Here is a 26,678-nt window from a genome sequence, read left to right as displayed (position 1 = left end):
CAACCATTTATTTATTTATTTTTTGATGAGGAAGATCAGCCCTGAGCTAACATCCGTGCTAATCCTCCTCTTTTTTTTTCCCCCAAAGCCCCAGTAGATAGCTGTATGTCATAGTTGCACATCCTTCTAGTTGATGTACATGGGACGCGGCCTCAGCATGGCCCGAAAAGCGGTGCAGCAGTGCGTCGGTGTGCGCCGGGATCAGAAGCGTAGCGCGCACTCAACCGCTAAGCCATGGGGCCGGCCCTCATGCAACCACTGAAACTAACGTCCACAAGGACTCTTACCTAGTATGCAGGAACACTTACAGTCGTTTTTTCTAAAAAGCAAGATACAAAACTGTACGTAACGTGGACCCACGTAAAAAATGCAGCAAAAAAGGACGTCAAAACAAGGACAGGGCTGATGGCGACGCTCAGGACCCACAGTGATTTGTTTCTGCTTCCTCTTGCTTTTCTGTGAAATGTACATTTTCTGAAATGTTTGCAGAGAGTACATTACTTTTGTCAAAAGAAAAAGAAACAGAAGACTGTTCCACGTGCAGACGAGGGCTGGATGAGGGACAGAGAGCTTGCTCGCCAGGAAAATGAATGGGCTTGCCTCTCCTGGCCGAACCCTCGGGGCCCCGAAGCCCTCAGCATCGGCAGCCGCTCTGTGGGCACCAGACATTCTAACGAGGGCTCAGGAGAGCTTTCTGACTCTGGCTCCGGGTGGGACAGGAAAGAAGAAAGTGGGCTATGACTAATATATATAATGAATGTACACTTTGCCCATTTTCTTAAAATTTTATTTTAGGGTATAAAACCGCATTCACAACACACTCAGAAAACTGCTCTTGGCCCCCTTGCTCCCTTCTCTTTCCTTCATACGGAAACTTCCAGAATGAGTGTCCACTCCCCCCACCACCTCGACAGGACACAGCCTCTCGCATTCCACCAAACTGCCCCAGCCTGGGAAGCAAGCAGCAGCTGCTTACCAAACGCTCTTGCAGCCACTCCCAGTCCATGGGGACGGTCCAGCTCACTCTTCTCTGTTAGCTTCACCATATGCGCAGTATGTATGTTCCAGCCATTACCCAGCCCCTACTGAGGGGCATTCCAGCTGCTGCCCTTTTTTTTTTTTTTAATCACTCAAGCAAGGCTGTAATCAATACCTGTGTACCTATGAGTCTTCTTTCCATGGGATATACGCCCCAAAGTAGGGCAGTTGGGTTCAAAAGCATCTGAATTTTTCACATTAACGGATAATGCCTGATTACTTTTCCAAACAGGAGGCAGCAATTCATACCCCATTCTCCCACCAGCGATGTATGAGAACGCCCGTTCTGCCACCCTGCCCAGCATCAGAAGTCATCCGTGTACTTTCTGCCACTCACACAGGGGACCGTCTCTGCTCTTGTGATCCTCGTTTCCCTGATTACTCGAGGTGACGCATCTCTTCACAGGCATCGACAATCTGCACTTCCTCTTTTCTGAATTGTCTGCCTGGTCTTATTCTTTGCTTGTGTGTCTTTGGGGTTTTAAAAACCTTTTTCTTAACAATTGGCAGGAACTCTTTGTGTAACAGGCATCTTAAACGTTTATCTGGCATATGTACACAGCAAGCAAATTCTCCTACTCTAGTCCACAAAAATGTAATTAAATCTGTTAATTTTGTAACTGATTATATTATAACATCTGAACAATAACAACAACAAAAATCCATTAGATGAGAGTGATACTAAAAAAAGGTGGGGTGAGGAGAGGCTCTTCTTGATAGAAGAATACCAGCTAAGACTCACAGAAGGTGGGCCGGCCCCGTGGCTTGGTGGTTAAGTGCGCGCGCTCCGATGCTGGTGGCCCGGGTTCGGATCCCGGGCGCGCACCGAGGCACCACTTCTCCGTCCATCCTGAGGCCGAGTCCCACATACAGCAACTAGAAGGATGTGCAGCTATGACATACAACTATCTACTGGGGCTTTGAGGGGAAAAATAAATAAATAAAATCTTTAAAAAAAAAAAAAAAAGACTCGCAGAAGGAATGTCCTGGTGAGAAGATCACCACGTGGTAACCCCCACATAACCGAGTCAGGCATGGATCACTGATGCACAGAAAACCACTGAGTGAAAGCTTGTTGGGAATCGTTTATTTCCAGCTTTGGAAGCTTCCCCCACAGATTACTTACAAATTACAAAGGGGGAGGAAATAGCCCTTCAAGATTGGGAGATCTGGTCTTAACCTCAACATCATCACTAACAGCAGGGCCTGAGGTGACACAACAGGAGGTAATCCCGTCAACAAGGTTTAACCTGGATCTCTTCAAGACCCCAGACCTCACTTCAGGTCAGCCCTCCGGGATGGAGGAAGGAGTTCAATAACCAAATCCAGAGCACAGCCCTCCTACAAGAAAGCCCGACTCTTCAAGAAACTGTGATGGATCCTGTTCCATCCTGATCCCATCCTGAGTGGGAAAAACAAAAAGGTTATATAAGACGTTTTGGGATAATTGAGGAAATTTGGTTATGGATGAGCTCTTCAATGACGTTAGAGAATTCTTGTTCATTTTCTCAGGCGCGACACTGATATTATGTTACATATAAGAATGGGCCTGTTCTTAGAAAATGCCTGCTAAAGTGCTTGGCAGGGGGAGATGACGCGGACCATCCCGTCTACAGCCACTGACCAGGACCACCACCTAAAAGAGTGTGGGAGGGAGGGAGGGAAAGTGAGCGGAGTAAAACGTTAATCTTTCAAGGTGGTCATTTTTCAAAATAAAAAGCTGGGGGAAAATTCTGTCAGTTTAAATTCTGCATTTCCTGTCTGGCTTAAGAGGATCCATCTTATCCCAAGATTAGACAATATTCTTCTAATTTCCTCCTCTATCTTAAAAAGTTTTATCTTTTTCACGGCGCAGTCGCGCATGCCAGCTCAGAGCACAGGCTCTGAGACCAGACCACCCGGGGTTCAGGTCCTGCCTCTGCCACGGATAGTGAGCAAATTCCTTTACATCTCCGTGCCTCGGTTTCCTCGTCTGCAAAATGGGGATAACACTTACCCTGTAGGGCTGTCCCGAGAATGACAAGTAAGCCCGTACAGCAGAGCCTGGCATGTAATGAGCACTAACAGAAGTTAATCTTTTTGTACCTTTCTCTCTGAGATACCAGATCTGGTCCTGCCCCCCTTAGCTTAGAACCCCGCACCGCAGCAAGAGCTGTCAATCTTGCCACATTTGCAGCACAAACACAGAGGGCTGGAGTGTGGGGTGGCACGTTTGAATAGTTTAAAAACACACTATGCCAGCAATTTTCATAATAAAATCACGACTCTGGTGACACGGTGTCTCGCAGCGTGTATTAAAGCAGCCAGGCAGCCGCAGCCTCACTCCCCCTTCCCGCCCTGGGTGGCGACCCGATTCCAGCCCCGGCCCTCGGCACACGTGCTTGCAGTCAACACGATTTTTCTTTGGTGCCAGCTCAGTGAACAGCTGAGGCCCCTCAGATATGGGAAGGTCCCGCTCAGGGCCTCACACCCACTGTCACCCATCACTCCCCCAAGCGGCAAGGGTCACACAGTTTGGGTCAGTTCACGGCTGCCTCTCGACCAGTAACTGGCTCCTCACTCACCTCTGGGGGCCTGATGGAGGGAGGCCCACTTGCACACTTCCCAGGGAAGCTTCCTCACCAGACAGGTAACCACCTTTAAGGCCCGAGCTGTTGGCCTGTCAGAAGCAAGCACCAAAAAGCAGGACACCCATGTTTTCCATGGTGTCCCAGCTCTGACCTCGCTCTGACCCCTCGAGGAGGAACGGGAACTCTGAGAGGGTGGGCAGAGATCTCGGTGCACCGCTACCCTCTTCCTGGTCACCTCGATGCCCAGCGTGTGCTGGGCACTCAACAAGCACCAGCAGCCTGGGCCTGAGCCAGACAGTGAGCCAGGCATGTCGAAGACTCAAGTGGAAGGCCCTCCCCACCTCCCACCAGAGGGAAGACACAGCCCTCAGAAAGAGAACATCCGGCCCCCACCATACACGGCCTCCCCACTTACGGCCCACGCTCCTCCGGGGGGCGGCAAAGCTCCTCCCTCAGGCTCCTGATGTCCGCAGCCCCACCTGCCATTTGCTCCTCGGGACAGTGGGGGCCCACCTGGCTGGGAAGGGGCCCCATAGGCAACATGGTAGCCCTGGAGCAGGAAAGAGCTGTGTGATACAGACAGGGGGGTGCTCCTTGAGGACCTCTGGTGCCCAGTAGGGCTCCTGGGCTGGTACAGAGCAGGGAGGCCCCTTGGTCATTGGTCTAGGTTGGTCAAGTGTTACCTGCCAGTCTGGTACTGGGCTGGGGGCCCGAAGGCCCGCCCACCACTGGCTCAGGGCTCAGGGTCCCGAGGGGAAGCAGTGAGTGAAGCAGATACCAGCTCGGACAAATGCGCCCCCGGGGGAAGAGCACTGATGGCTCTAGGCCCCATGAGGGACCAGGCCAGGGAAGGCTGGGGAGAGGGGCAGCCAAGAGACCAGGGCCTGGAACCCAAAAGGCGGGCAGGGGAGCTGGACAGAGCCAGGTTTAGATCCCAGCTTGCCCAGTGCCTCGGTGAGACTCACTCTTCTGACGGGTAAAGGGCAGTAACACCCCCCTAGGGGCTGCCGTGCAGCTCAGGGCCCACCCACAGGGTGACAAGGATCCAGGAAGGGGTGAGAGAGCCTACTGACACAGGCTCAGCATGGCATCTCCCTCCCACAGAGTGACAAGCTCTTTGAGAGCTCTAGGAGATGACCTCTGTCTTCTCTGGGTTGGCTGGAGGGCCTCAAGACATCCCATCCAAGAGGTCACAAAGGGCATGCCAAAGGCAGAGGGCTGCCCGGCCCAGCCCATCCGCAGGTTCCCCGCTGGCTCCCTGGACAAAGGTCAACAAGAGGGGGTTAGTAAAGGGAGCTGGCGTTTATTGCTGCAATATGACCCGGATGCTCCCTCCCAGGCAGGTCGAGAATCACCCCATCTCCAAGAGGGGGCAGGGGGGCAGGTCTCCCTATTTCACGGCCAGGAAGCGGGCTGAGAGGCAGAGCAGGGAAGCCAACCTAGGGCTACTGGCTAAGAGGAGCTTTCTTTGTGCCACACGTTTTCCAAGGCATAGATATATTTACGAACTTTCAACTTTTATATGTATATATGACTTAGCATAAATTAAGAATAAAACACAAACAAAAAACCTTACAAAAACAGCCCAGGATGGGGTGAGGGGACTACCGTGACATTTGCTATTGACACACCCTGGCACCACTGCTGTGGGTAATGGGGAGGCGGCTAGCAGGATGGCCCAGCCCACCTCCCCTCTGTGAGCTGGAAGGAGGTCACCATGATGCAAGAAGGCCTGGGGGCCTGACTGGGCCCTGCTCCTAATAGTGACCTTGAATCCTGGGTGGGCCACTCCCTCCCTCTCTGGCCTGCAAAGGGAGGGCTGGGCTTGTCCTTCTCAAACTCCAGCTGCACTGCTGTCTAGGCTGTGTAATCAGCACCCAATTCCCTAATTGTCTGTGCCTCACAATCCAGCACATGATCTGATCAGTGTGTAAAGCTGGCACGCAGAAGGCCAGCCAGTCCAGTGATTGTGCTGTTCGCACAAGCCCTGTCCACCCACAGGCTCTCGAGCTGGCACGTCTGTTCCTGGGTCGGGCCCACCAATACTTGAGAACTCTGGGCTGATCTGCAGCAGATGGAAGGAGCCGAGGGAACCGCCGTGGACTTTCCCTGCCTGCCTCTCTTCCCCTCACCCCAATTCAGGATTACCCTCTAGGCTGGTGACCGAGAGGGGAGGGTGCGGAGAGGACATAAGTAGGGCAGAGAAGCAGCCACATGGGATGAAACCGCCAAACTGAAATGACGTGAGCCACACTGAGGCCTGTGGCCAACCCATCCGTAACCGAGGCGCTGACTAACAGGACTCACAACATCATCCCTCAGACGTGCACACGCTCGCGCCTCTTCCTGCAGGAGCAGGCCTGGGCTCGCTCCCCGCCTTCCTCCTGTGAGTCCTGGTTCCCAAACTCGGAGCCGGAGAACCCTTGACATCAACAGGTTTTGCGGCCGACCCCGCACACCAGTAACTGTACTTTCAGGTTTTAAGAAAATACACAGTGATGAAAAGATATGGCGAATTCAGTAACACTTTGAAATGGATTTGTCTGCCATCAATCACACGGGCCTTAGCAGGTACTCAATAAATGAGTATTTGTTGAACGACTGAATCAAAATAGCAGGACATTCATGAAAGGTACGTTATTTAAAAATTTTGAAAACTTTACAAAGGTGAATCAAAAAGGATACACTTCTATATTCAATTTTTACAACAAACTGGTATTCATTGGTTCCCTTATAGGCTAAAATTAGAGCTGTTCTTCCAATACCACAGCCACCGGCCATGTGTGGGCACTGAGCACTTGCATCGCGGCCAGTCCACGTGGAGAGGTGAGGGTGTGGGATACACAGTGGAGTTTGCAGACTTAGTATGAAAAAAAGAATGTAAAATATCTAATAATTTCTTATATTGATTACATGTTGAAATGATAATATTTCGGATATATTGGATTAAATAAAACATTAAAATTAATTTCACTTTTTTTTACCTTCTTAATATGGCTGCTTGAAAATTTAAATTTACACATGACTCACATATGTCATTGGTGCTGAATGAGGGGAAATACTTTAATCTACAGGCAAACAATCAAATTAAGGCGATGCTAGGTGCCCGTGGGCACACTCCTGTGACGAGCCACGGTCTCGGGTCTGCGCCCATCAGCTGGAACTGCAGGTAATCCTGCCCCGGGGCCTGCCGGGCTATATCCCAACTTACCCCAAGCCCTGCCACTCCAGGTTCTCCTGCCCGCTCACTCAGGTTTAGGAAGCACACGGGAGGAGCCACCGCTGCGGGTGCCGTGCGAGGCACACTCACTCTCACGCCCTCACTTAGTCCTCCCCACCACCTGGCAGAGGCAGAGACCAGCACCTAGTCTAGGAATGCTGGAACAGGAACTACGACCACAAGAGAGCACTTCCAAGGGGCTGGTGCCGGTCTAAAAACTTTGCAGGCATTAACTTACTTCATTACCACACGTACACAATGAAAGGGTGCTTGTTAACCTCTTGTTAACCTCACCGTAGCAACAAGGAAGCCAAGACACAGAGAGGTTCAGGAACCCACCCAAGGTCACACAGCTACTAAGCGGTAGGTCTGGGGTTCAAATCTAGGCAGCCTGGCTCCAGAGTGGGTTTGTAAGCACTATCCGTACAGGCTCTGACAGAGGAGGACTGACACCCAGGCTTCATTCCACCACGTCACCCAATGTAAAACAGTCTAGAACAGTCTAGGAGCAATAACCAAGCAGAGGGGGGCTTTGGAGTGACTCAAAGCCGCGAAATCTTCACAGCTCTTCTCAGGCCTTCCTTTAGGCCTGTTTAACCAAAAATCCTCTGGGCAGAGAAGCGCATCAGCCCCTCTCTGGAAGAGACTCGGCAGAGGAAGGACTGGCAGCTCCCACCAGGGGCAGAGCAGGACCCCCGCGGGGTCCAGATCTGCCGCCTTCCCCAGCCACACACGCAGACACGCACAGCGCGAGGCTGTGACCGGGCTTCAATCCCACTCGACGAGCCTAGGCTCCAGGTTTGCAAGCCATCAAAACATCTAAATAAAGGCAAAAGAGACACCGTTGCAGGCGGCACATTGACAGTGGTCAGGAGGGGCGCGGACAGAGTGGGAGAAAGAAAAACACTATAAACAGGCCCCAAACCAGCAAAGGCACATCCCGCTGAGGCCACGTGGGGTGGGGTCACTTTCCTCAGCACCCAGAGGACAGCTCGTTCATCTCAGCCCACGTGCAGCCTGAGAAAGACGGCACTTCCTTTCCGGAAAACAGAAATGTACACTTTAGAAAAATCTGTATCAAGAGATTTAACTCTCTTAGCTGCAATAAGAAAAAGAGCAACTCCAGGCTGGCCCGGTGGCTTGGCGGTTGGGTGAGCGCGCTCCGCTGCTGGCGGCCTGGGTTCGGATCCCGGGTGCGCACCAACGCACCGCTTCTCTGGCCATGCTGAGGCCGCGTCCCACATACAGCAACTAGAAGGGTGTGCAGCTGTGACATACAACTATCTACTGGGGCTTTGGGCAGAAAAAAGGAGGAGGATTGGCAATAGATGTTAGCTCAGAGCCAGTCTTCCTCAGCAAAAAGAGGAGGATGGGCATGGATGTTAGCTCAGGGCTGATCTTCCTCACAAAAAAAAAAAAAAGAAAAAGAGCAACAAACCAAGAAGAAATGCAAAAATGATATGAACAGAATTAAAATATAAATGACCAAAAAAGGTTTCCTAATGTTGACTCTCATTAGCAATCAAATAAACACAAGATAAAATCATTTCATCATTTTTTTTACCCATCAAGGGGGGAAGGGGGCCAGGGAGGTGGGGCAGGAGACAGGTACTCTCTGCCCTGGAACGGGAAGGGCCTTCCTGGAGGGCAGTGCGGCGGAGCAGAGCAAAATCCTAGAAACGGGCATACCCGACAGTCTCGCTATTTTGTCCTGGGAATTTGTCCTAACAAAATAACCAGACAAGTGGACTAAGACGTACATATGGCAGCTGCACAATAAACCGTACACCCTTACACAGGGCACCGCGCAGCCTCATAAATAAGGATGAGCCTTCACTGTGTGCCTATTCCATGCCAGGCACTGCCGTGAGCAGCTCACACGCCTGACCCTGGCACGCCTCGGCACGACCCACAGGTGGGTTTTGTTATTACCCTACAGTCTCATCTGAGGAAACTGAGACACAGAAGATCTCACTCCTCCCCACAGGACCTCTTCAATGACCAGCTCTTGAAGGCGCCCAGGCGGCACGTGTTACAGCACTGCGTGCAAGAAGCAGGCTTAGAACACTGCACTGCATGGAGCCCGCACTCCTGGCCAGGGGGGACCCCAGGACAGAGAGCCAAGACTGAGATGGTCCAAACATGCGCCAGGTCACAGCGAGCTGCACAGCCGCAATTGTAGGAAGACAGGCCAGAGGGCACGTGCACGCGTGTGTGTCTGTCTGTCCATCTTGCCTCAGTTCTCAGGGCCAGTCAGCAGCAGAGCAGGAACGATAACCCAGGTACCCTGATTCCCCGTGCGGGAGCTGCCAGACGGGCGGATGAACGCAGGGTCCTTTAGTGAATCTGAGCATCTCTGGCTTCCCTTCTCCCAGCGGAGTGTTTTCCACAAAACTCCCACCTCTGTTGTGAGACGCCAGTGACATCAAATTGATCACCGAGCAGTTGACAGCAGACATGTGCAGGACAGAAAACAGACTGGAAGGACACACATCTCATAGCCAACGGTAAGCCCCTCTTCAGAGGGAGACAGAAGAGTGCAAACACTTCTACTTCCTTCCACATTTGAATTTGTTATAACAAGCATGCATTATTTTTGTCGTTTAAACACATATTTAAATTTTTAAAATGTTTAAACATTTTGCAGTGTTTCTTGATCAAGCACCTATCTACTATATGCAATATCCACATCCATGCTGCTCACAGAAGGGAGAGACACCTCCAAGAGCCACCGCTCAGCCGGTGAGTCGAGACACTTGGAAGAAAATTACAGCAGGAGAGACGACCCTAAGTCACCCTTAAGTTACAGGCACACGCTGCACAACGACATTTCAGTCAGCCAGCGATGGGCCGCGTCGACGACAGCGGTCCCATAAGATCAGTACCACATGGCCTAGTCGTGCAGTAGGCTGTATCACCTAGGTTGTGTAAGTACACGCTGTGATGTTCACACAATGATGAAATCACCTAACGACGCATTTCTCAGAACGAGTCCTGTCGGTAGGCAGCGGGTGACTGTATTCTAAGTTTCCAAAAGTTAAACTCAAGGTCAAAAGCTTCCCTGAGAGGCACCTCAGAAGGGCTGACTGGGGTCCAGCCTGGCCCACCAAAGCTCATGGAATCCATCCGTGCAAGAGGGACCTGGAGCTGGAAAACCAGGCAAAGGCCTTGGTTCAGCAGCTCCTTGTGCAGCCTCAGGGAAGTTACTCCATCTGAGTCCGAGGCTATCTCATTTGCAAAATGGAGATGATGCCTGCAGACCTAAAAAGAACCTGTGGGAAAATGACCCTGAACTGCAGAGTTGCAAAGGCCTGATGACGGTCACCCGAGGGCAGGCAGAAGAAGTGAACTGGCAGAATACTGTACAGCCCAAGGTCTACACCCTCAAAGCCAGTGTTCCAGGTCACCTTCCTTGCCAATTCCACCACCTCGGGCTCAGCTCCCTGCTCCAAAATTAGCTGCCCCTCACCCTTTGGCCTGTGTGGTGGAAGTCAGCTAGGGGTCTGGAGGAGGCGACCTGGTTAAACTAATTTTGAGTTACCTGCATATTAAAACGAGAATGAGGGCAAGCTAAAGGTTCCTGGGTGGGCGTCGAGGAGATGCTGAACAGGGACACAGGAGTTCTCAGGGCCCCCAGTCAGCCTCCCCTGGGCCTCAGCCCCCCCAAGCCAGTCCCGCTTTTCAAGAAGGGCTTCTTCACTCCCTCCGCTCCTGAGATTCGGAGGCCAGAGACTTGCTAACAGCTGGAAGGGAGGGCTCACGGGCTAAATGCACAGCGTGGACACTAAGACCTCATTAATCCAATTCTCCTCCCGCCGGTCTCCCTGTGGCTGCTGCTCCCTCTGATCCACCCGGGATAGTGCCCATACCTCTTCTGCTCCAACCCTCCCAGGACAGCCCCTCTCCTGGAGGATTAAGCACCATCTCAAATGGTCTCCTGGAACAGGGTGAGGTGTAAATAAATTAATACAGGACAAAACACTAAAAACTCCCGAACCAGTGTCCTCCTGGCTGTCCCCCGTGGACTCAACACCCCACCATGCAGACCAGCCCGCTGCTCCTTGAACATCAAGCTATACTTCACCCTGCCTTCTGCCTTTGCAAACTGGTTCCCTCTGCATGGGAGTCTCCCGCACCCCCATGCCTGGCACACACCCTTGATTAAAGAATAAATGGCAGAGGAAAGAAAGTGGTACCAGTTACCCATGGGGTACTTAGGAGCAAGGACTGTCTTATTTGTACCGTGTCTTCTACCTGGCAGAGAGCTGGAATGCAGTGAAGGAGCACTGAATGGAAGGGGGAGGAGGGCGTTTCCATCTTGCCACCGCCTGAGGTCCCACAGCCTGAGGTCAGCCTGGGTCGGGTCTTTCCATCCCTCTCCTCTGACCTTCAGGAAAGGGGTCTTAGTGAGTCTTCCCCAGTCTCTAACCTTTGCTCTGGTTTTCTCAAAACCTGGGCTTTATTCCTGCCACTCCCAGGCTCCCCTCTGGCACCTCCCACAGGCTGATCATTCACCTTCAGGGTCCAGAGTGCTGGCTCAGCCCCTTCTCTCCCCTCCTCCCTCTGTTCTTCGTTCCTGCCTTCCATTGTGCTAGATGCAACTGGGCCACACAGTAGGAGCTAAATAAATGTATGTGGAACAAATGCAGCTTTCCCTGGCCACCAGCACCCACATGAATATCCTCTCTTTCAGAATTCCTAGAGCTCTTTTGGGCAAAGTCCTAAATAAGCAACAAGCACCCCACCAGGCACTCATTCCCTAAACAAGCTCATTACGAGAATGGCCCGGGAAAGTTACAAACGCAGATCCCGGGGCCCCCATCCCAAAACTGCCAAATCTGACCCCTTGGAGGGAGCCTCAGAAATGGATACTTTAGCAAGTCCCTTAGGCGAGTATGATCACCTGGTTGGGGAATGCCAACCCTGGGGAACAGGCAGAAGGGCAAATTAGCCCAGGGGAGAGCTTCCTATCTCCAGAATGGATACAATCCTGTCTGCATCACAGGGCTGTCGCCAGGATCTAGGGACAGGACACGGGGAAACACAGGACAAATCCTAAAGCCCAGGCGACCTGCAAGGAAGAGTGTGGCTGCTGGGCGGCACCCTCCTACCCCTGAGCCCCCTCAGCCCCAACCCGGCACGCCCAGCACAGCTCAGGACCCCCTCCTCTCTCTAGCCAAGGTCTGAACCAGAGAGGAAAACGTGCACCTCTCTGCCTCAGTCCCTTTAGAAGGTTACCCAGCCCCAGCCCACCGAGGCAGATGAAGACGAGAGTGAGAACAAGCCAGCTGGGGCCTGGAATGCTCAAAGGCATTTCACTGTTTAAAAAAAAAAACCCTGGGGGAACACAAAGGGGGACAGGAACAAGTCAGCCAGTTGACAAAGCTGGGCTCCTGCACATGGTAGTGGCATACAGCACACCTGCGGCCAAGCGCCACCTCCAGGCCCTCCCTGCTTGCCTGTGGAGCCCGCCCCTGCCTGCCCTCCCCTCGGTGGACCTCCCCAGGCACACATCTACTCAGGGACAAGCCGGCCTTTCCAGGGCCCTGCTGGGACCCCAAGGGCTGCTTCTCCCAACAACTCACCCTGGCTCCCGCTCACTTGGCCCAGCGTCCCTGGGGTCCACGTACCCAAGCTGCCCCCCATCTGGACTGAGGTCCGGTTCCTCTGCAGCCCTCTTTATAGAACACAGCCAGGAGACCCTAGCAAGTCCCAGGAGCTCCTTTTCCTGCAGGGTCCTGCCTGAGGCCCCACACAATTGGCTGTATCGCTGTGGATCCCTCCCTTCTCTGAGCCTCAGTTTCCCCAACCAGGGAGGTGAGAGTGGCTTGGAGGTTCTGCACGTGGTGAGCCTTCTATCCCTCTGTCCTAGCTCTGGTTATATTTCTTGCATTCCTTAAGACCACACGGTGGACAGGTTTTATCTTTCATTGGCCTTTGGTGGGAAGGGAACTTTTAAAAACCATCTGCCTTGCCTCAAATCCTGTCCTGAAACACAGGAAAGCTGAATGTTCCTCTGCTTCCTCCTGCCCTGGCCATGGGATCAGAGGTGACTGAGAGAAGCAAGGAAAGGACTGGAGAGCAAGGTGCCATTGGGCTTCCTCAGTCCCAAACAGATCCTGACTGCGTCTCCCCGGTCACCTTCACAAAGTATTACTGGAGTGAGGTGGAAGGTTGTTACACACTAGGAAAATGTCATCCCTTCCCACTAAGAGGCTCATCCCCAGTAAACACAGATCGGCCTCCCAGGCGACCAATGTGTTTATGTAACAGCCAGGACCCAGGTCTGCTGGGCCCTGGCAGGGGGGCTCTGTCAGGCTCAGAGCAAGCGGGGAAACACTCCAAGAAGCTGCTCCCCTCCCTCCCTGAGAAAGAAGGTGGGGACACAGCTTTGTAGGACAGCAGCAATATGGTTTGGCAGATGGAGAAAGGAAGGATATAGGGCAGAAACTGGAGAAGCAGTTTTCTGGGTTTTTTTTTTTTTTTCTTTTTTGATGCCTGCCTACGGCAGAAAAGCTGGGGCGACAGAAGTGGGAAAGCAGGGGTGAGGTGGGTAATAAAGATGGGTTCCAGGAGAGAGGCCGGAAAAAGAAGGGGAGAAGGAGGAAAGAGGTGGGAGGCCTTACCGAGAGAGAGCAGGGAAGCTGGGATGGGGAGAGCTGAGAATGGATGTGTGAGGAGCAGCTGCGCCTGGTGACAATGAGACATTGGGTCCCAGGATTCACGAGGGTGATACCAAGCTTCCAGGCTAAGCAGATGGAACATGGGGTACTTCCAAACCGCAATGGGGAAGTTGGTCACGGGGGAGGGCTCTAAGGGGGGAAATTTGGCCCGTGGTGTTGAATCGAAGACGACGTGAAAAGCCAGGTGCATCCAAGGAATCACGGCCTTCACATCACAGAAGATGCCCAGCCAGAGCCCTCCTGAGCTGGGGGGTCGCCGACAAGGAAGCTGGAGCTAGGTGTGGAAGCCAGCCAATTCCTGCCTCTCCCTGCTCTGGGAAGGACTCTGTGGCAGATGTCTGCCCTCACCCTTCTGTGGCTGTCCCTCCAAGTCTCTTCACCTTCCAAAAGGGGTGGGGCTAGAAGGATCTTGTAGTTGATTTGGAACTTCTCTTACTTCCTCCAAGGACAGAGAAACTGCAGGGAATGGCGGCTCTCCCCGCCCCACCCCCTTCCGATCTAGGAGGAAAAATTGGTCATCTCCTCTCTTTGGGGCCCTGGGCTCACACAAATGCCATTTCCTGGTCCCTAGCCACAATGGTGATTCAGGCCATTTACTCAGATCCATGATAATGAGTTTTTTCTGTCACCTAATTAGTTCACAGTGAACTCAGCCCTGAGAGGAACGAGACAGAGGGCTGGGGAGAGGACAGAAAACGTCAGGCTGAAGTGATACAACAGAAGAGCAGGACCCCAGTGCTAGAGGGGCCCTCTACTCCCAAAGGACGGAATGCCCCTTCCCCAGCTCTGGGGATCTCTGAAAGCACAAAGGGGGTGTTCAGGTGAAGGAGCCCCCAGAGCCTGACACAAGGAGATAAGGATGGCAGTAGGGCCTTAACTGTGAGGCCCGAGTAGGTGACAGGCCCCTGCTCACAACTCCATGTCATCAGCAAAAGGCCTCGCACCCTCCCTGCATTTCCTCTAAGGCCAAACCCACCACCTGCTGGTGGGCGTCCCCCTTCAAATGGAGCCGGAGGAGGAAGCAGATGGCCCAAGGCGAGGCCCATCTGCCCCAGGGGTGCTCAAAGGTCACTATGCTACTGGGGTGCCTGCGGCTGTGGCCAGACCCCACCATGCCAGAGGTCGTGAGACATCTGCCAGCAACATGCACCCACTTCCTCTGCCCCTCGGCAGCCGAAGTCCAAGACCCGAGAGCACAGGGAGAGGAACGCTGGGCAGCGCAGTGGCCCGGGTTCCGGTCCCCGACGCCCGGTGCCGTGTCCCCGGAGGTCGGTCAGCGCCCGGCGGCCCCGCGCCTGCCTCCTGAGCGGCTCCCTGGAGAGCAGTGGCGGGTGCCCCGCGCGCGTGGGACCCGGCGAAGGCGCCGATGGCCCGGTCAGTGCCTCCCACGCTGTCGCGGTGACCGAACCCCGCTCCAGGCCCGGCCCGCGTCCGCCCGGCCGCGGCAGCGTGGGGGTGTGCGTCGGAAGAGGGCGCCGCGGCGAACGCCACCCTCCCGGGCCCGCGGGCGCTGGGCCCGGGAAGGCTGCCATCCACTAACGGGAGGCTCCGATCCCTCGCCCCGCAGCGGGGCAGGCCAAGAGCAGCAGCTGAGACGCCTCGCCGGCAGCAGCCCCACCTCCCGGCCCGCCGAGGCTCTCCGCCGCGCCCACCCACCCCGGCCATGCTTGACCACATCTGGCCCCAGTGCCCCAGCACCCCTGCGGCTCCGAGCGCACCCGTTCCCGAAGCGACACCACCCTCGCGCCCTGGAGCACTAAGAGCAAAAAACGTGTCCCCTGGCACGGGACCGGTCCCCAGCCCCAAAGTGTCCCCCGACGAGATATGGCGAACCCTGGACGCTGGCTCTGCAGCGCGGGCGATAGCAAACCGCGTGGCCCGGATCTCTGGCGCGCGAGGACCCCCGACGGGGAAAGCGTGGCTGGGCCAGGCCGGGCCCGCAGAGCCTCCGGCTGTCGCCGGAGAGGCCACCGCGCCCCAGCTCCCGCAGCCCCCGGCTCCGCTCACCCTCGATGGAGATGACGTGCTCCCGGATCTGGTTCTGCAGCGCCAAGTCCTCGATGCGCTCGATCAGGTCGTAGATGGCGTAGATATTGGGATGCACGGACTCGAAACGCTGGATCTCGGCCCGGATGGCCGCGGAGTTGGAGAGCGCGAACTGCTGGGGGGGCCCGCCGGCCAGCTGCTGCGAGGGGCCGCCGCCACCCCCGGCCCCCGGCCCCGCGCCGCCGAACTGCCCACCGGCCCCCGCGCCGCCGCCACCGCCGCCGCCGCCCCCAGGCGCCGCCAGGCTCGGCTGCTGCTGCGGGCTCTGCCCCCCGCCCGCCTGGAAGTTCATGGCTCCGGAGCCGCGGGGCCCGAGGCGGGCCCGGCTGGGGCCCGAGGCGGCGCTGCGGCGGCGGCGGCGGGCGGGCGCGCGGGGCTGGCGGGGCCGGGACTACGGAGCCGGCGGCGCGGGGTTAGCGCATGGGGCCGGGGTCCGGGGGCCGAGGCCGGGAGGCGACGCCGCGCACGCTGTGGCCGCCGCTGCCGGGCACTTCCCGGCGCGGCAATCCCGCTGCCTCGGAGCAGCCTCCAGCGGCAACAACAACGGGACCGGGCGCGCGCGGCCCAGGCCCTCCCCCCGCGTCATGCGCACGCACCGCCGCCCCCGCCGGCTCCAGCACACGCAGCTCAGGCCCCCCTCCCCGCCGCCCCCGCCCCTCCTGCGCGCCAGCCCCAGCGCCCCCGCCCCTCGCTCGCTCCCTGGTTCTGCAGCCTCCACCCCCGAGCCGCGCGCTCCAGCCGTGGTGCCCCGGCCCCTCCCACCTAGCCTTGGCCCTTCCGCCTCTTCTCCAGCCCCAACCCACACCCGCCGTGAGGGCCACTTGCTCTCAGGGGACGGCTGCCCTGGCCTCCTCCTGGCCCCGGCTGTCGCTTTCGCCTCCCTGTGCTGGTCTGAGTGGGGTGTCCGATCTCTCGGCAGTGCCCGAACAGTGCCCTACGCCTGAGGGTGCTGATCAACGCGGCTAATTGGCCAAGGAGGGCCGCCAGCCCAGGACCGGCTGCGCCTCACTTACGTCGTCCTGCCTTCAGTGCAGCACAAGCTCCCCTGTCCCCGGCCCCGAGGTCAACCCTAGAGACTACCCCGTCCCCTGGGGCTCTCCCTCTAGCCCTCCCCTGGACTCTCCACTGCTGGCTGCAGCACAGACTGGAAATCTGGGCTCTTGGCTTCTATTTCCAGTTCTCCCTGAGAAAGTCATCAGTGATGTCCTTGGAAATGACACTTTGAACAACAACATCCCCACTCTTAATTTCTGCTCTCTCCTAAAAGACCTTCCTGCTGGACTGAGGAGGGTTCCGTGACCGCTGATGGAACCCAATGGTACATAGAGGAAAAAAAGAGAGGAATCAAATATTATGCCTTCTTCCCCCACTCACCCCATTCAAGACACTTACCAGAGGCTCTCTTAATTGTCCTCACCCCCTTGTGCATTCTATGTTCCTGTCCACTCCTTCTGGAGCCAGGGAGCTCCTTTCAATGTCCCAGTTCCTCTGCATCCCATTGCTAAAGCTGTCTGCAGTTCTGCTAGCCACCCCTCCCCAACCTTTCTTAAAACCCACCAGAGGTGGAATGAGCAGGGCACTGACCCAGCCAATCAGCCTGCCGTGGCTGCACCCCAATGTTCTCTGGCACAGTTAACACATATCCTTTTTACACATACTTCCACTTCCCAGGCCAAGCTGGACCTTTCCCCAGCATAAAGTTGCCCCTCATTCAGCAACCCACACAACTTTGCCCCAGTACCAACCTGGTCACCATTCCTGAGTTTCTTGTACCTTCCAAAGAACTAGATGCAAGCTAATCAACACCAGGGGCCTCCCCAGCTCCTGAGAGATATGGGTTCTATTTACCTGTTTGATCTTAAGGATGTCTTGTACCCTCACTGGGCTTCATCTACAAAACAAGTGGTTGAACACAACACCTAGCTCTGATGTTCTGTAATTCTAAAAGCAGTATCTAACATCTCTTTTAGATGCTTAATTAGAATTGATGGGGCCGGCCCCGTGGCTTAGTGGTTAAGTGCACGTGCTCCGCTACTGGCGGCCGGGTTCAGATCCCGGGCACGCACCGACGCACCGCTTGTCAGGCCATGCTGAGGCGGTGTCCCACATACAGCAACTAGAAGGATGTGTAACTATGACGTACAACTATCTACTGGGGCTTTGGGGAGAAAAAGGGAAAAAAAGGAGGAGGATTGGCAATGGAAGTTAGCTCAGGGCTGATCTTTCTCAAAAAAAAAAAAATAGAATTGACAACAGGAAGTTGCACCAGGTCCCCCCCCCCCCCCCCCCCCCGGGAGAGATGCTGAAGGTAAAGAGTTCCTCAAATGTGTTGCCCCAGCAGCCAGCACACCTGTTTTAGCGCTGGTGGGCTGTCTACCTGCCTGTCTCCTCTATTAATACATGAGCCATATAAAGGCAGGGACAGGGCCTGATTCACCATTGTATTCCCAGCATCTTGCACAGTGCCCGACATATAATACACATTTAATAAATGTTTGTGGAATAAATGAATGAATGGAAGGGAAGGAACTAGAGATAACTTAGTTCTTTTTCTTTTTTTTTTTTTTGGTGAGGAAGATTGACCCCGAGCTAACATCTGCTGCCAATCTTCCTCTTTTTTTGCTAAGGAAGATTAGCCCTGAGCTAACATCCGTGCCCATCTTCCTCTATTTTGTATATGGGACGCCGCCACAGAATGGCTTGATGAGCAGTGCGTAGGTCTGTGCCTGGGATCTGAACCAGCAAACCCCAGACCGCTGAAGCAGAGCGCCCAAACTTAACCACTATGTCACCAGGCCAGCCCGAGATAAGTTAGTTCTGTACGTTATAAATCTAAATTGACTTTCCCAAGGCAACACTTGGAGTACTTACTCCCACAAGTAGGCATGTGCTATGGGAACACTAGGGTACACAACTTTTAATCAAGACTGGCCTATAAAATCCGGGATGTGAGATCTCTGTGCCTATAGGAGCCCAGAGGAAGGAGGGAAAATCCACAGAAATTAGCTGGCCCAGGCCAGGCCGAGACTCAACATCCTCTACACAGTAGCAGGCTAACGACCCAATTTCTAGGGCCAGGTTTGGGTGGAGGGAGTGTTCTAAAACTGGGTGAGCAAATATCTACTGAATGGCAGATTCCTTACATAGTTTTTGTTTTTTCTTTTTGTGAGGAAGATCAGCCCTGAGCTAACATCCGTTGCCAATCTTCCCCTTTTTGCTGAGTAAGATTAGCCCTAAGGTAACATCTGTGCCCATCTTCCTCTATTTTGTATATGGGATACTGCCACAGCATAGCTTGATGAGCCCTGCATAAGTCCATGCCCCGGTCCGAACCTGCCAACCCTGGGCCACAGAAGCAGAGGGTATGAACTTAACCACTACACCACCGGGCCAGCCCCACCTGACATAGTTTTCACACATTTAATAAACAACCTAATTTCTTCCTTACAATTGCCTTATGAGGTATGTTTTAGAAATGAAGAAGTTTAGGGGTCAAAGAAATTCAATAACGCATCCAAGGTCATATAGTTGATAAGCACGGGACAAGGGATCAGCGTTTGTGCCAGGTTCCAAAGTCCATGCTTCTTTCACAGTCTTGCAGGGGCGAGGTGGAGGAGGGGACCAGGGCAACAGGACAGCCCAAGCCACCCTGGCCAGCCCCGGGGACTGGTATCCTCAGGCATCCTGGTGGGGCAGCCCGTGGGTACTGGGTTCTGGGCTGAAGAATCCATTTAGCGGGCCCAAGGTGCCTGCTGGCGTCCACTCTTACATAAGGGTAGGCCGGGGTAGAGGCTATCTGAGCCCCCAAGAGTCTGCATCTCGAAACGGGTGCGCTGACGTGCTCTGGCTGACGTCTGTTTCTGGAGTGACAGATGCCCTGGCTGCGGGCGGGGGAGGGGGCGGATCCTGCTGCCGCCCAAACCTCTGCGCGCTAGCACAACCCCTAAACCCGCCCCCGCCGGCCTCCCAGCTACTTGCGGGAACCAGCCCGCCGAGCCCCGCACGTGGGTCTGCATGGCGGAGGGCGGGGACTGCTCACGGAGCTACACTACAAGTCCCACAATGCGCCAGGCGGAGGCGTCGGGGGCGGGGAAGGAGGGGTGTCTTCAGGTGTCTGCGACCTCGGCGCCTCCCGCCCGGAAGTGCCCGAGGGTCCGCTATGGAGCTGGCGCAGCCGGGCGGTGAGTACCCGCGCCGTGACCGCGCCCACCCCGCTGCCCCTGGCCCCCGCTCGCCCCGCTCGGGGCTCGCCCGTGTCCTCCCGCGGCTCCGGGGGGCGGGAAGATGGGAGGGGTGATGGAGGAGTTGGGGGTGGGGAGGGCGAAGTCTTGGATTCCCGGGCGTGATCTGGGGTCTGCAGAGGCTTGGGTTTGCAGAGGCTTCCAGAGGAGGCGCAGAGTCGGTCTGCCGCGGGCTGGGGCTTGAGTGGACCAGGAGGGACCCAGTTGGGTGAGGGGTAGCAACCCTTGGAGGCTCCGGATTGCCAAAAGGCAGAGTTTGACGTTTGGTGTGGGGAAGCCGTGGGAAGCAGTCCCGTGCCGCGGGTGGGATTTGGGTACATGGTAACGGGGTGGGGGTGGGGGGCATAGAGGTCCTTTTTCTTCCCCCTTGGAGAAACTTTAGCGACGGAGTAGATAACCTTTGGGGTAGATAAACTTTGGGATGAAGTGGACGGAAGAATAGGTAAGCTTTGGGTGAAGTTTGGTGGAGGTTGAATTTAGGGGAGAGGTTACTTAAAAGGTCAAGGCCCTTACCTCGGATAGGGTTTGGGTGAATTGGGGAACTGGTTAGAGACCAAGAACTCAGATTACAAAAAGTTAGGACTTGGCATTTGGTGATGGGAGAGGGCACACGAGGCAAGTTTGGGGTGACTGGGAATCAGAGCGGTCTGTGCCCCCGGGGTGGCACTTGGTAAGGGGGCGGAGGAATGAGGGCTGCAGGAGAGTTGTGGTGGGATGGCTCAGGAGCCTGCTGAAGTTGAGACAGCTCTTGGCCAGTGAGCCAGCTCCTCATGGCTTCTTTGTGCCTCTCCAGCTTGGTAGCGTGGTGGGCAAGGCGGGTGCCATGGCCCTGATTGAAGGGGTGGGTGATGAGGTGACCATCCTTTTCGCGGTGCTTGCCTGCGTTCTGGTGCTGGCTCTCGCCTGGGTCTCAACACACACCGCCGAGGGCACCGACTCGCTGCCCCAGCCGTCAGGGACCCCAACACCAGCACAACCCAGCGAAGCTATGGCAGTCACTGACAGCATCAGAGGGGAGGCCCCAGGAGCAGAGACCCCCAGCTTGAGACACAGAGGTCAGGCTGCACAGCCACAACCTGGCACGCCGCTCCCAGCAACGCCGCCACCCCCGGACTCCCCTCAGGAGCCCCTAGTACTACGGCTGAAATTCCTCAACGATTCAGAGCAGGTGGCCAGGGCCTGGCCCCACGACACCATCGGTTCCCTGAAAAGGTAAGCTGGGATGAGGACAGGAACGAAATGCTAGAGTAGGGTGGGAGTGATCACACACCTGGAAGGGCCACCAGAGCTATCTGAGACTTCCCCCTCATTTTATAGATGAGGGAACTGAAGTTCCCAAATTGCAGACTGTGTTGTTGCCCTGTAGCAGGAGGGGACCCCCTTGGAGGCCATGACCTGGGTGGTGGGAGGAGGGCAGAGATGAGGGGTGGGAGTGTTGTTCTGGGCAAGGGACTAGGATTGCCTGAGGCCTGCTCTATTACCCAGGTCCCTCTCTCCTCAGGACCCAGTTTCCCGGCCGGGAACAGCAGGTGCGGCTCATCTACCAAGGGCAGCTGCTAGGAGACGATACCCAGACCCTGGGCAGCCTTCACCTCCCTCCCAACTGCGTTCTCCACTGCCACGTGTCCACGCGGGTCGGTCCCCCACACACCCCCTGCCCACCGGGGTCAGAACCAGGCCCCTCAGGGCTGGAAATAGGCAGCCTTCTGCTGCCCCTGCTGCTGCTGCTGCTGCTGCTGCTCTGGTACTGCCAGATCCAGTACCGGCCCTTCTTTCCTCTGACCGCCACTCTGGGTCTGGCCGGCTTCACCCTGCTCCTCAGTCTCCTGGCCTTTGCCATGTACCGTCCGTAGTGCCTCCACGGGCTCTCGGCAGTGTTGCTGGCCGCTCTGGACCTTGCTCCCCACGACACGGTGGGAGCTGCTGTCTGCCCAGGCCTGCCTCTCCGGCCTGCCTCTTCCCACTACCCTGGAGCCCAGCCGTGCGCCGCAGGGCACTCCGGGGGCCGGCAGAGGCCCCTCCCTGTGACCTCCATGGCTCTGGGCCACCTCCCGGGGCTGCTGGCCCTCAGGCCTCACTGACAGTCGGCTCCTCCTCGGCGTCAGGCAGCTGCTGTCGCTGCCTTGGCCCGGGGCAGAGCCGGGCCACGCCCCTGGGCCCGTCCTAGTGTTCTGAGGACCCAACACATAGCTTCTTGGGCTGATCTGGGGACCCAAAGACTGTGGGCGGCTGGTGAAGGGTAGCTGGGAGGAGCGGAGGGGGTTCTCCGGAACATGCGCAGATTAAATAACTGTGAAGTTTTCACTCTCGGTGTGTATCTGGGTTTGTGGGCCGTGGGGGCAGGGAGCGGGGAGCCCTCGCCGACTGGGAGAAAAGGAGTGAAGGGCTGTACGGGGCTCTCGCTCCTGCACAGGCTGCCCACACCGGCCGCTGGCTTCCCCTCTCCTCTGCGCCCCAGCTTCAGCTCCCAGCCCTCTGGCTCCGCCCCGCCGACGCGCGCGCAGCTTCCCGGAAACGGGGGGAGGGGCCTCGCGGCGCCCCGGCGCGCGGGGTCTGACGGGAGCCACGTCTTTGCTGGCGGACGACTGAGCCGGGATTGGTGTCCGGGCGGCGATCCGGGGCTGCTGGGAAGATGGCGGACTCGGGGGCCCGCCGATGAGGAGGCCGCCCGGGGAGCCCGGCTCCCGGGCCCCGAGACCGACTGAGGGAGCGACCTGCGCGGGGCCTGGGGAGTCATGTAGGGGCGGCGCCTGCGGGGCGGACGCGGGAGGGCGGCGGGAGTTGGTGTTGGCGACAGTGACGACCGTCTCCTGGCGCCCCCGGGCCGGGTGGGTGTGGGGGCCCCTGACACCGCCGACTCCGCGCCGCCGCAAAGCCGCGCTCTCAGCCCCACGGGCGCTCTGCGAGGTGGGCGCCGCGTGCTCGTTTCACGGGCGAGGAGGCTTGGGCGGAGAGACGAAGCCACTTGTCCAAGGTCACGCAGCTGGTAAGTGGGAGCGCCCAGCTTGGAACCCAGGACCGTCCGGCTGCGGAGCCCGTGTTCCACCCTCCGCGCCGCCGCCGCCGCCGCCGCCGCCGCCGCCTCCTGCGGGAGGGTGAGGTGGTCGGGAGGGCGTACGCACCGGGCGAGCTGGGCTCCAGGCTTGGCGCCACCACTAACCCGATTCGTGACCTCGGGCTTAACTTAACCCCTTCGCTTCTCTGGGCCTTGGTTTCTCCACCTGGGAAATCGAGGTAATGCCAGCCCTGCCTGTCTCCTCACAGGCGTGTAGGGAAGATCAGAGGAGATAATGCATGTGGAACTGCTTTGTAAATGTCACTGCGCTGAGCACGCTGAAGGACTGTGATTGCTGCTTCAAATGAGTGGAAGGAGGCAGAGGGGCGGGGTGGGGAAGAGGACCAGAGCGGTCACAAGGAAGGGTGAACACGAGTGTAGGTTGCTCCGACCCCAGGCCTTCTGAACGGGAAGTGAGGTGAGGAGCAGATAGCAGGTCTTTCTCCCCTTTGGAGAAAACCTCACCCCCTTTTCTGGGCCACCCCTCAGGGTCTCCATCACCCAACTCCATGCTTCGAGTCCTGCTCTCTGCCCAGGCCTCTGCTGCTCGGCTGTCTGGCCTGCTGCTGCTCCCACCAGTACAGCCCTGCTATCTGGGGCCCAGCAAGTGGGGGGACCGGCCTGCTGGAGGAGGCCCCCATGCAGGCCCTGTGCAGGGGCTGCAGCGGCTTCTGGAACAGGCGAGAAGTCCAGGGGAGCTGCTGCGCTGGCTGGGCCAGAACCCTACCAAAGTGCGTGCCCACCACTACCCTGTGGCACTCCGTCGTCTGGGCCAGCTCTTGGGGTCTCGGCCACGGCCCCCTCCCGTGGAGCAGGCCACCCTGCAGGACTTGAGTCAGCTCATCATCCGAAACTGCCCCTCCTTTGACATTCACACCATCCACGTGTGTCTGCACCTTGCAGTCTTACTTGGTGAGGAGGGGTCTGGGGGGTGGGTGTTAGTGGAAGAATAGAGAGAGCAGCAGAGGCCCTGAGATCACTGTCAGAATGCACCTCTCCGGTTTTGCCAGGAATGGCACGGGCCCCGCACACTGGCTGCTGCTCCCCGGCATCCACAGCAGACACGGGGGGTCAAGCAGCATTTGTCCAGCCTCCCTAGGGCGCCACTCCAGATCCCTTGTAATCTAGTGCTCTAGGAAGCCATGACAATGTCACCATTGGCAGGAGATGAGAACTTATTTGTCCTCTTTGTATAAGGCCTTCCCCACAGGCTGTTGTGATACCTCCTGTTCACGCAACATTTCACATTTCTTCAGTGTTCCCACTTATGCTAGAGCAAACCTTCCAGCCCAGAATGTGGAGACAAGGAAGGTTGGGAATTCACTAACTAATCCCCATGACTGGAGCGGAGCAGGGCAGCTCCCTGTTAGCAGGACTGCCTTCTCTTACCCTCTCCCTCTCAGGCTTCCCGTCAGATGGGCCCCTGGTGTGTGCCCTGGAGCGGGAGCGAAGGTTCCGCCTCCCTCCGAAGCCGCCTCCCCCTCTGCAACCTGTCCTTCATGGTGGGCAAAGGTTGGAAGCTGCTCTGAGCTGCCCCCGTTTCCTGCGGTATCCACGGCAGCACCTCATCCGCAGCCTGGCAGGTGCTGGGGGAGCTAACGGCAGGTGGGGAGGGGCTGAGGAGGAGACAGGTGATGGTGTCTGGGCTAAGGTGGAATCTAGTCTGGAGGTCTGGCCTGAGGGTCCAGCGTGATGGGCTGTTCTTCGCAGAGGCCGGGCCAGAGGAACTGACCCCGCACGTGATGGTGCTACTGGCCCAGCACCTGGCCCGGCACCGGTTGCGGGAGCCCCAGCTTCTGGAAGCCATTGCCCACTTCCTGGTGGTCCAGGAAGCCCAGCTCAACAGCAAGGTGGGATTACCTCCCAACCTCCCATGCTCCTCTCCTAGTCATCCTCAGCCACCCTGTCAGGCTCAGCTGCCTGTCCAGCTTGATTGGCTGCTTCCTGCAGCAGACAACCCAGGGAGGCTCTCTGCTCGTTCCCCCGGGACTCCATCTTACTCACACCCTCGGCTTGTCCAGCTCCCCAGCACTTATGCCTGGTTCTCTGCAGTTCTCCGGGCACTCTTAGCGCTGTCCTAGCTTCATTGATCCCACTCCTGAGCCTTCAGGGCCAGACCCACAGCGATGTCTCCTCTGCTTGTGTGGATGAATCACGTGGGGCTCAAGACTGCTCATGCTGTTGAACTTCCGGTGTGTATGTCCCGGGTAGTAGGATTGTTCGATGTTATAAGCTTGCAGGCCACGCCTCCCCGGGTCCAGCTTGTAAAGGATGTTGGAGAACCGTTCTGTGCTGTGCTGGGTGACGGGCTGCTCTTTCTCCACAGGTGGTACAGAAGTTGGTCCTGCCCTTTGGGCGGCTGAACTACTTGCCCCTGGAGCAGCAGTTTATGCCCTGCCTTGAGAGGATCCTGGCTCGGGAAGCCGGGGTGGCCCCCCTGGCCACGGTCAACATCTTAATGTCCCTGTGTCAGCTGCGGTGCCTACCCTTCCGAGTCCTGCACTTTGTCTTTTCCCCGAGTTTCATCAACCACGTCAGTGGTGCGCAGCCAGGAGGGCCGCTGGGAAGGGAAAGTGGGGTCGGGAGTCTGCAGCCCAGCAAGCTTCAGTCCACTGTCCCGCAGGCACCCCTCACGCCCTGATTGTGCGGCGCTACCTCTCCCTGCTGGACACGGCCGTGGAGCTGGAGCTCCCAGGATACCAGGGTCCCCGCCTTCCCCGAAGGCAGCAAGTGCCCATCTTCCCCCAGCCGCTCATCACTGACCGTGCCCGCTCCAAGTACAGGTGGATGGGCACCTTGGGGGAGGGGGAGACGGGAGGGGCTGGCCCGCAAGAAGCACAGAGTAGAAAAGCCAGAGGGACCGTGAACTGTCCACGCTGATGCACTCTTAGCAGTCACAAAGAAAAAAAACAGCCTTGAGGCAGCAAAGGCATTTGCCTGGGGTCACGGAGCTAGGCGGACCAAGCTAGCACGAGACTCCTGAGAGCGGTGCTCCTTCTCCCTCAGTCACAAGGACATAGTTGCTGAGGGGCTGCGCCAGCTGCTGGGGGAGGAGAAATACCGCCAGGACCTGACTGTGCCTCCTGGCTACTGCACAGGTGAGCTCCAGATGCGTGGGCGGTGGCCAGCAACATGGAGCCCTAGCTAAAAGCCAGTGGCCCTTTGTCTCCCCCCCCTCCAGACTTCCTGCTGTGTGTCAGCAGCTCTGGTGCTGTGCTTCCTGTAAGGACCCAGGACCCCTTCCTACCATATCCTCCCAGGTCCTGTCCACGGGGCCAGGCTGCCTCTCAGCCCACTACCCACGACCCTGCCCAAAGGTAAGGGAAGAGGGTAGGAGACCCTCCTAGGCCTCCGTAGAGAGCAACCCTGAGCCCCCGTCTGTTCCCTCTCCAGGGTGGTGCTGATGCTGCGGGAACGCTGGCATTTCTGCCGGGATGGCAGAGTGCTGCTGGGCTCCCGGGCTCTGCGGGAGCGGCACCTGGGCCTGATGGGCTACCAGCTCCTGCCGGTGAGAGCCTCTCTGCCTCCGTCGCTCGACTCCATGTGCATCCTCACCCCACCCCCACCTTGCAGGCCCTGTGGGTTAGTAACCTGCTGCCTTCTCCCCCACAGCTACCCTTCGAGGAACTGGAGTCACAGAGAGGCCTGCCGCAGCTCAAGAGCTACCTGAGGCAGAAGCTCCAGGCCTTGGGACTCCGCTGGGGGCCCGAAGGGGGGTGAGGGGGTGCACACGGGTTCATGATGGCCCCCCTATGGGGGGTGGACAATTTGCACTTTGGTTCCCTCTGTTTTGGTTTCTCATTAAAGTCCCTTCCCTTCCCCATT

General features: G+C 57.0%; 3 protein-coding genes across 9 annotated transcripts in view; 2 read left to right on the top strand and 1 right to left on the bottom strand.

Annotated features, from left to right (window-relative positions):
* Nucleotides 1–16,083, bottom strand: part of AGAP3 (ArfGAP with GTPase domain, ankyrin repeat and PH domain 3) — a 58,510-nt gene extending 42,427 nt beyond the window's left edge. The window contains exon 1 of one of the 3 annotated variants that reach the window (XM_087433003.1): nucleotides 15,519–16,083. In XM_087433003.1, coding sequence (XP_087289129.1) covers nucleotides 15,519–15,849 — 331 coding nt within the window. In that variant the 5' untranslated portion in view covers nucleotides 15,850–16,083. The remainder of the gene's footprint in view (nucleotides 1–15,518) is intronic. The other 2 variants (XM_087432990.1, XM_087432994.1) reach the window with 2 other exon arrangements.
* A 3,571-nt stretch (nucleotides 16,084–19,654) lies between these two features.
* On the top strand, nucleotides 19,655–22,102 carry TMUB1 (transmembrane and ubiquitin like domain containing 1). The gene is made up of 3 exons (XM_004430607.3): nucleotides 19,655–19,738; nucleotides 20,592–21,010; nucleotides 21,300–22,102. Exons 2-3 carry the CDS (start codon nucleotides 20,622–20,624, stop codon nucleotides 21,649–21,651), a joined length of 741 nt encoding a protein of 246 aa, XP_004430664.1. The 5' UTR covers nucleotides 19,655–19,738; nucleotides 20,592–20,621; the 3' UTR covers nucleotides 21,652–22,102.
* Nucleotides 22,103–22,368: 266 nt separating this feature from the next.
* FASTK (Fas activated serine/threonine kinase) lies at nucleotides 22,369–26,676 on the top strand. Of its 5 annotated transcripts, XM_087433158.1 has the most exons (11): nucleotides 22,369–22,541; nucleotides 22,737–22,784; nucleotides 23,343–23,765; nucleotides 24,257–24,436; nucleotides 24,564–24,703; nucleotides 25,180–25,393; nucleotides 25,477–25,636; nucleotides 25,860–25,951; nucleotides 26,035–26,170; nucleotides 26,247–26,361; nucleotides 26,466–26,670. In XM_087433158.1, exons 1-11 carry the CDS (start codon nucleotides 22,454–22,456, stop codon nucleotides 26,571–26,573), a joined length of 1,704 nt encoding a protein of 567 aa, XP_087289284.1. In that variant the 5' UTR covers nucleotides 22,369–22,453; the 3' UTR covers nucleotides 26,574–26,670. The 5 variants fall into 5 exon arrangements, with proteins under 5 accessions (XP_087289284.1, XP_087289275.1, XP_087289263.1 ...); XM_087433137.1 differs by lacking the exon at nucleotides 22,737–22,784 and having other exon boundaries at nucleotides 22,370–22,535; nucleotides 25,477–25,630; nucleotides 26,466–26,676; XM_004430608.3 differs by lacking the exon at nucleotides 22,737–22,784 and having other exon boundaries at nucleotides 22,370–22,535; nucleotides 26,466–26,676.
* Nucleotides 26,677–26,678: the final 2 nt, after the last annotated feature.

This window comes from Ceratotherium simum, chromosome 1 (genome assembly GCF_057802395.1).
Source record: "Ceratotherium simum simum isolate JZ-2026a chromosome 1, ASM5780239v1, whole genome shotgun sequence".
Classification (NCBI taxonomy): domain Eukaryota; kingdom Metazoa; phylum Chordata; class Mammalia; order Perissodactyla; family Rhinocerotidae; genus Ceratotherium; species Ceratotherium simum.
This window is presented reverse-complemented; position numbering and strand designations above follow the sequence as displayed.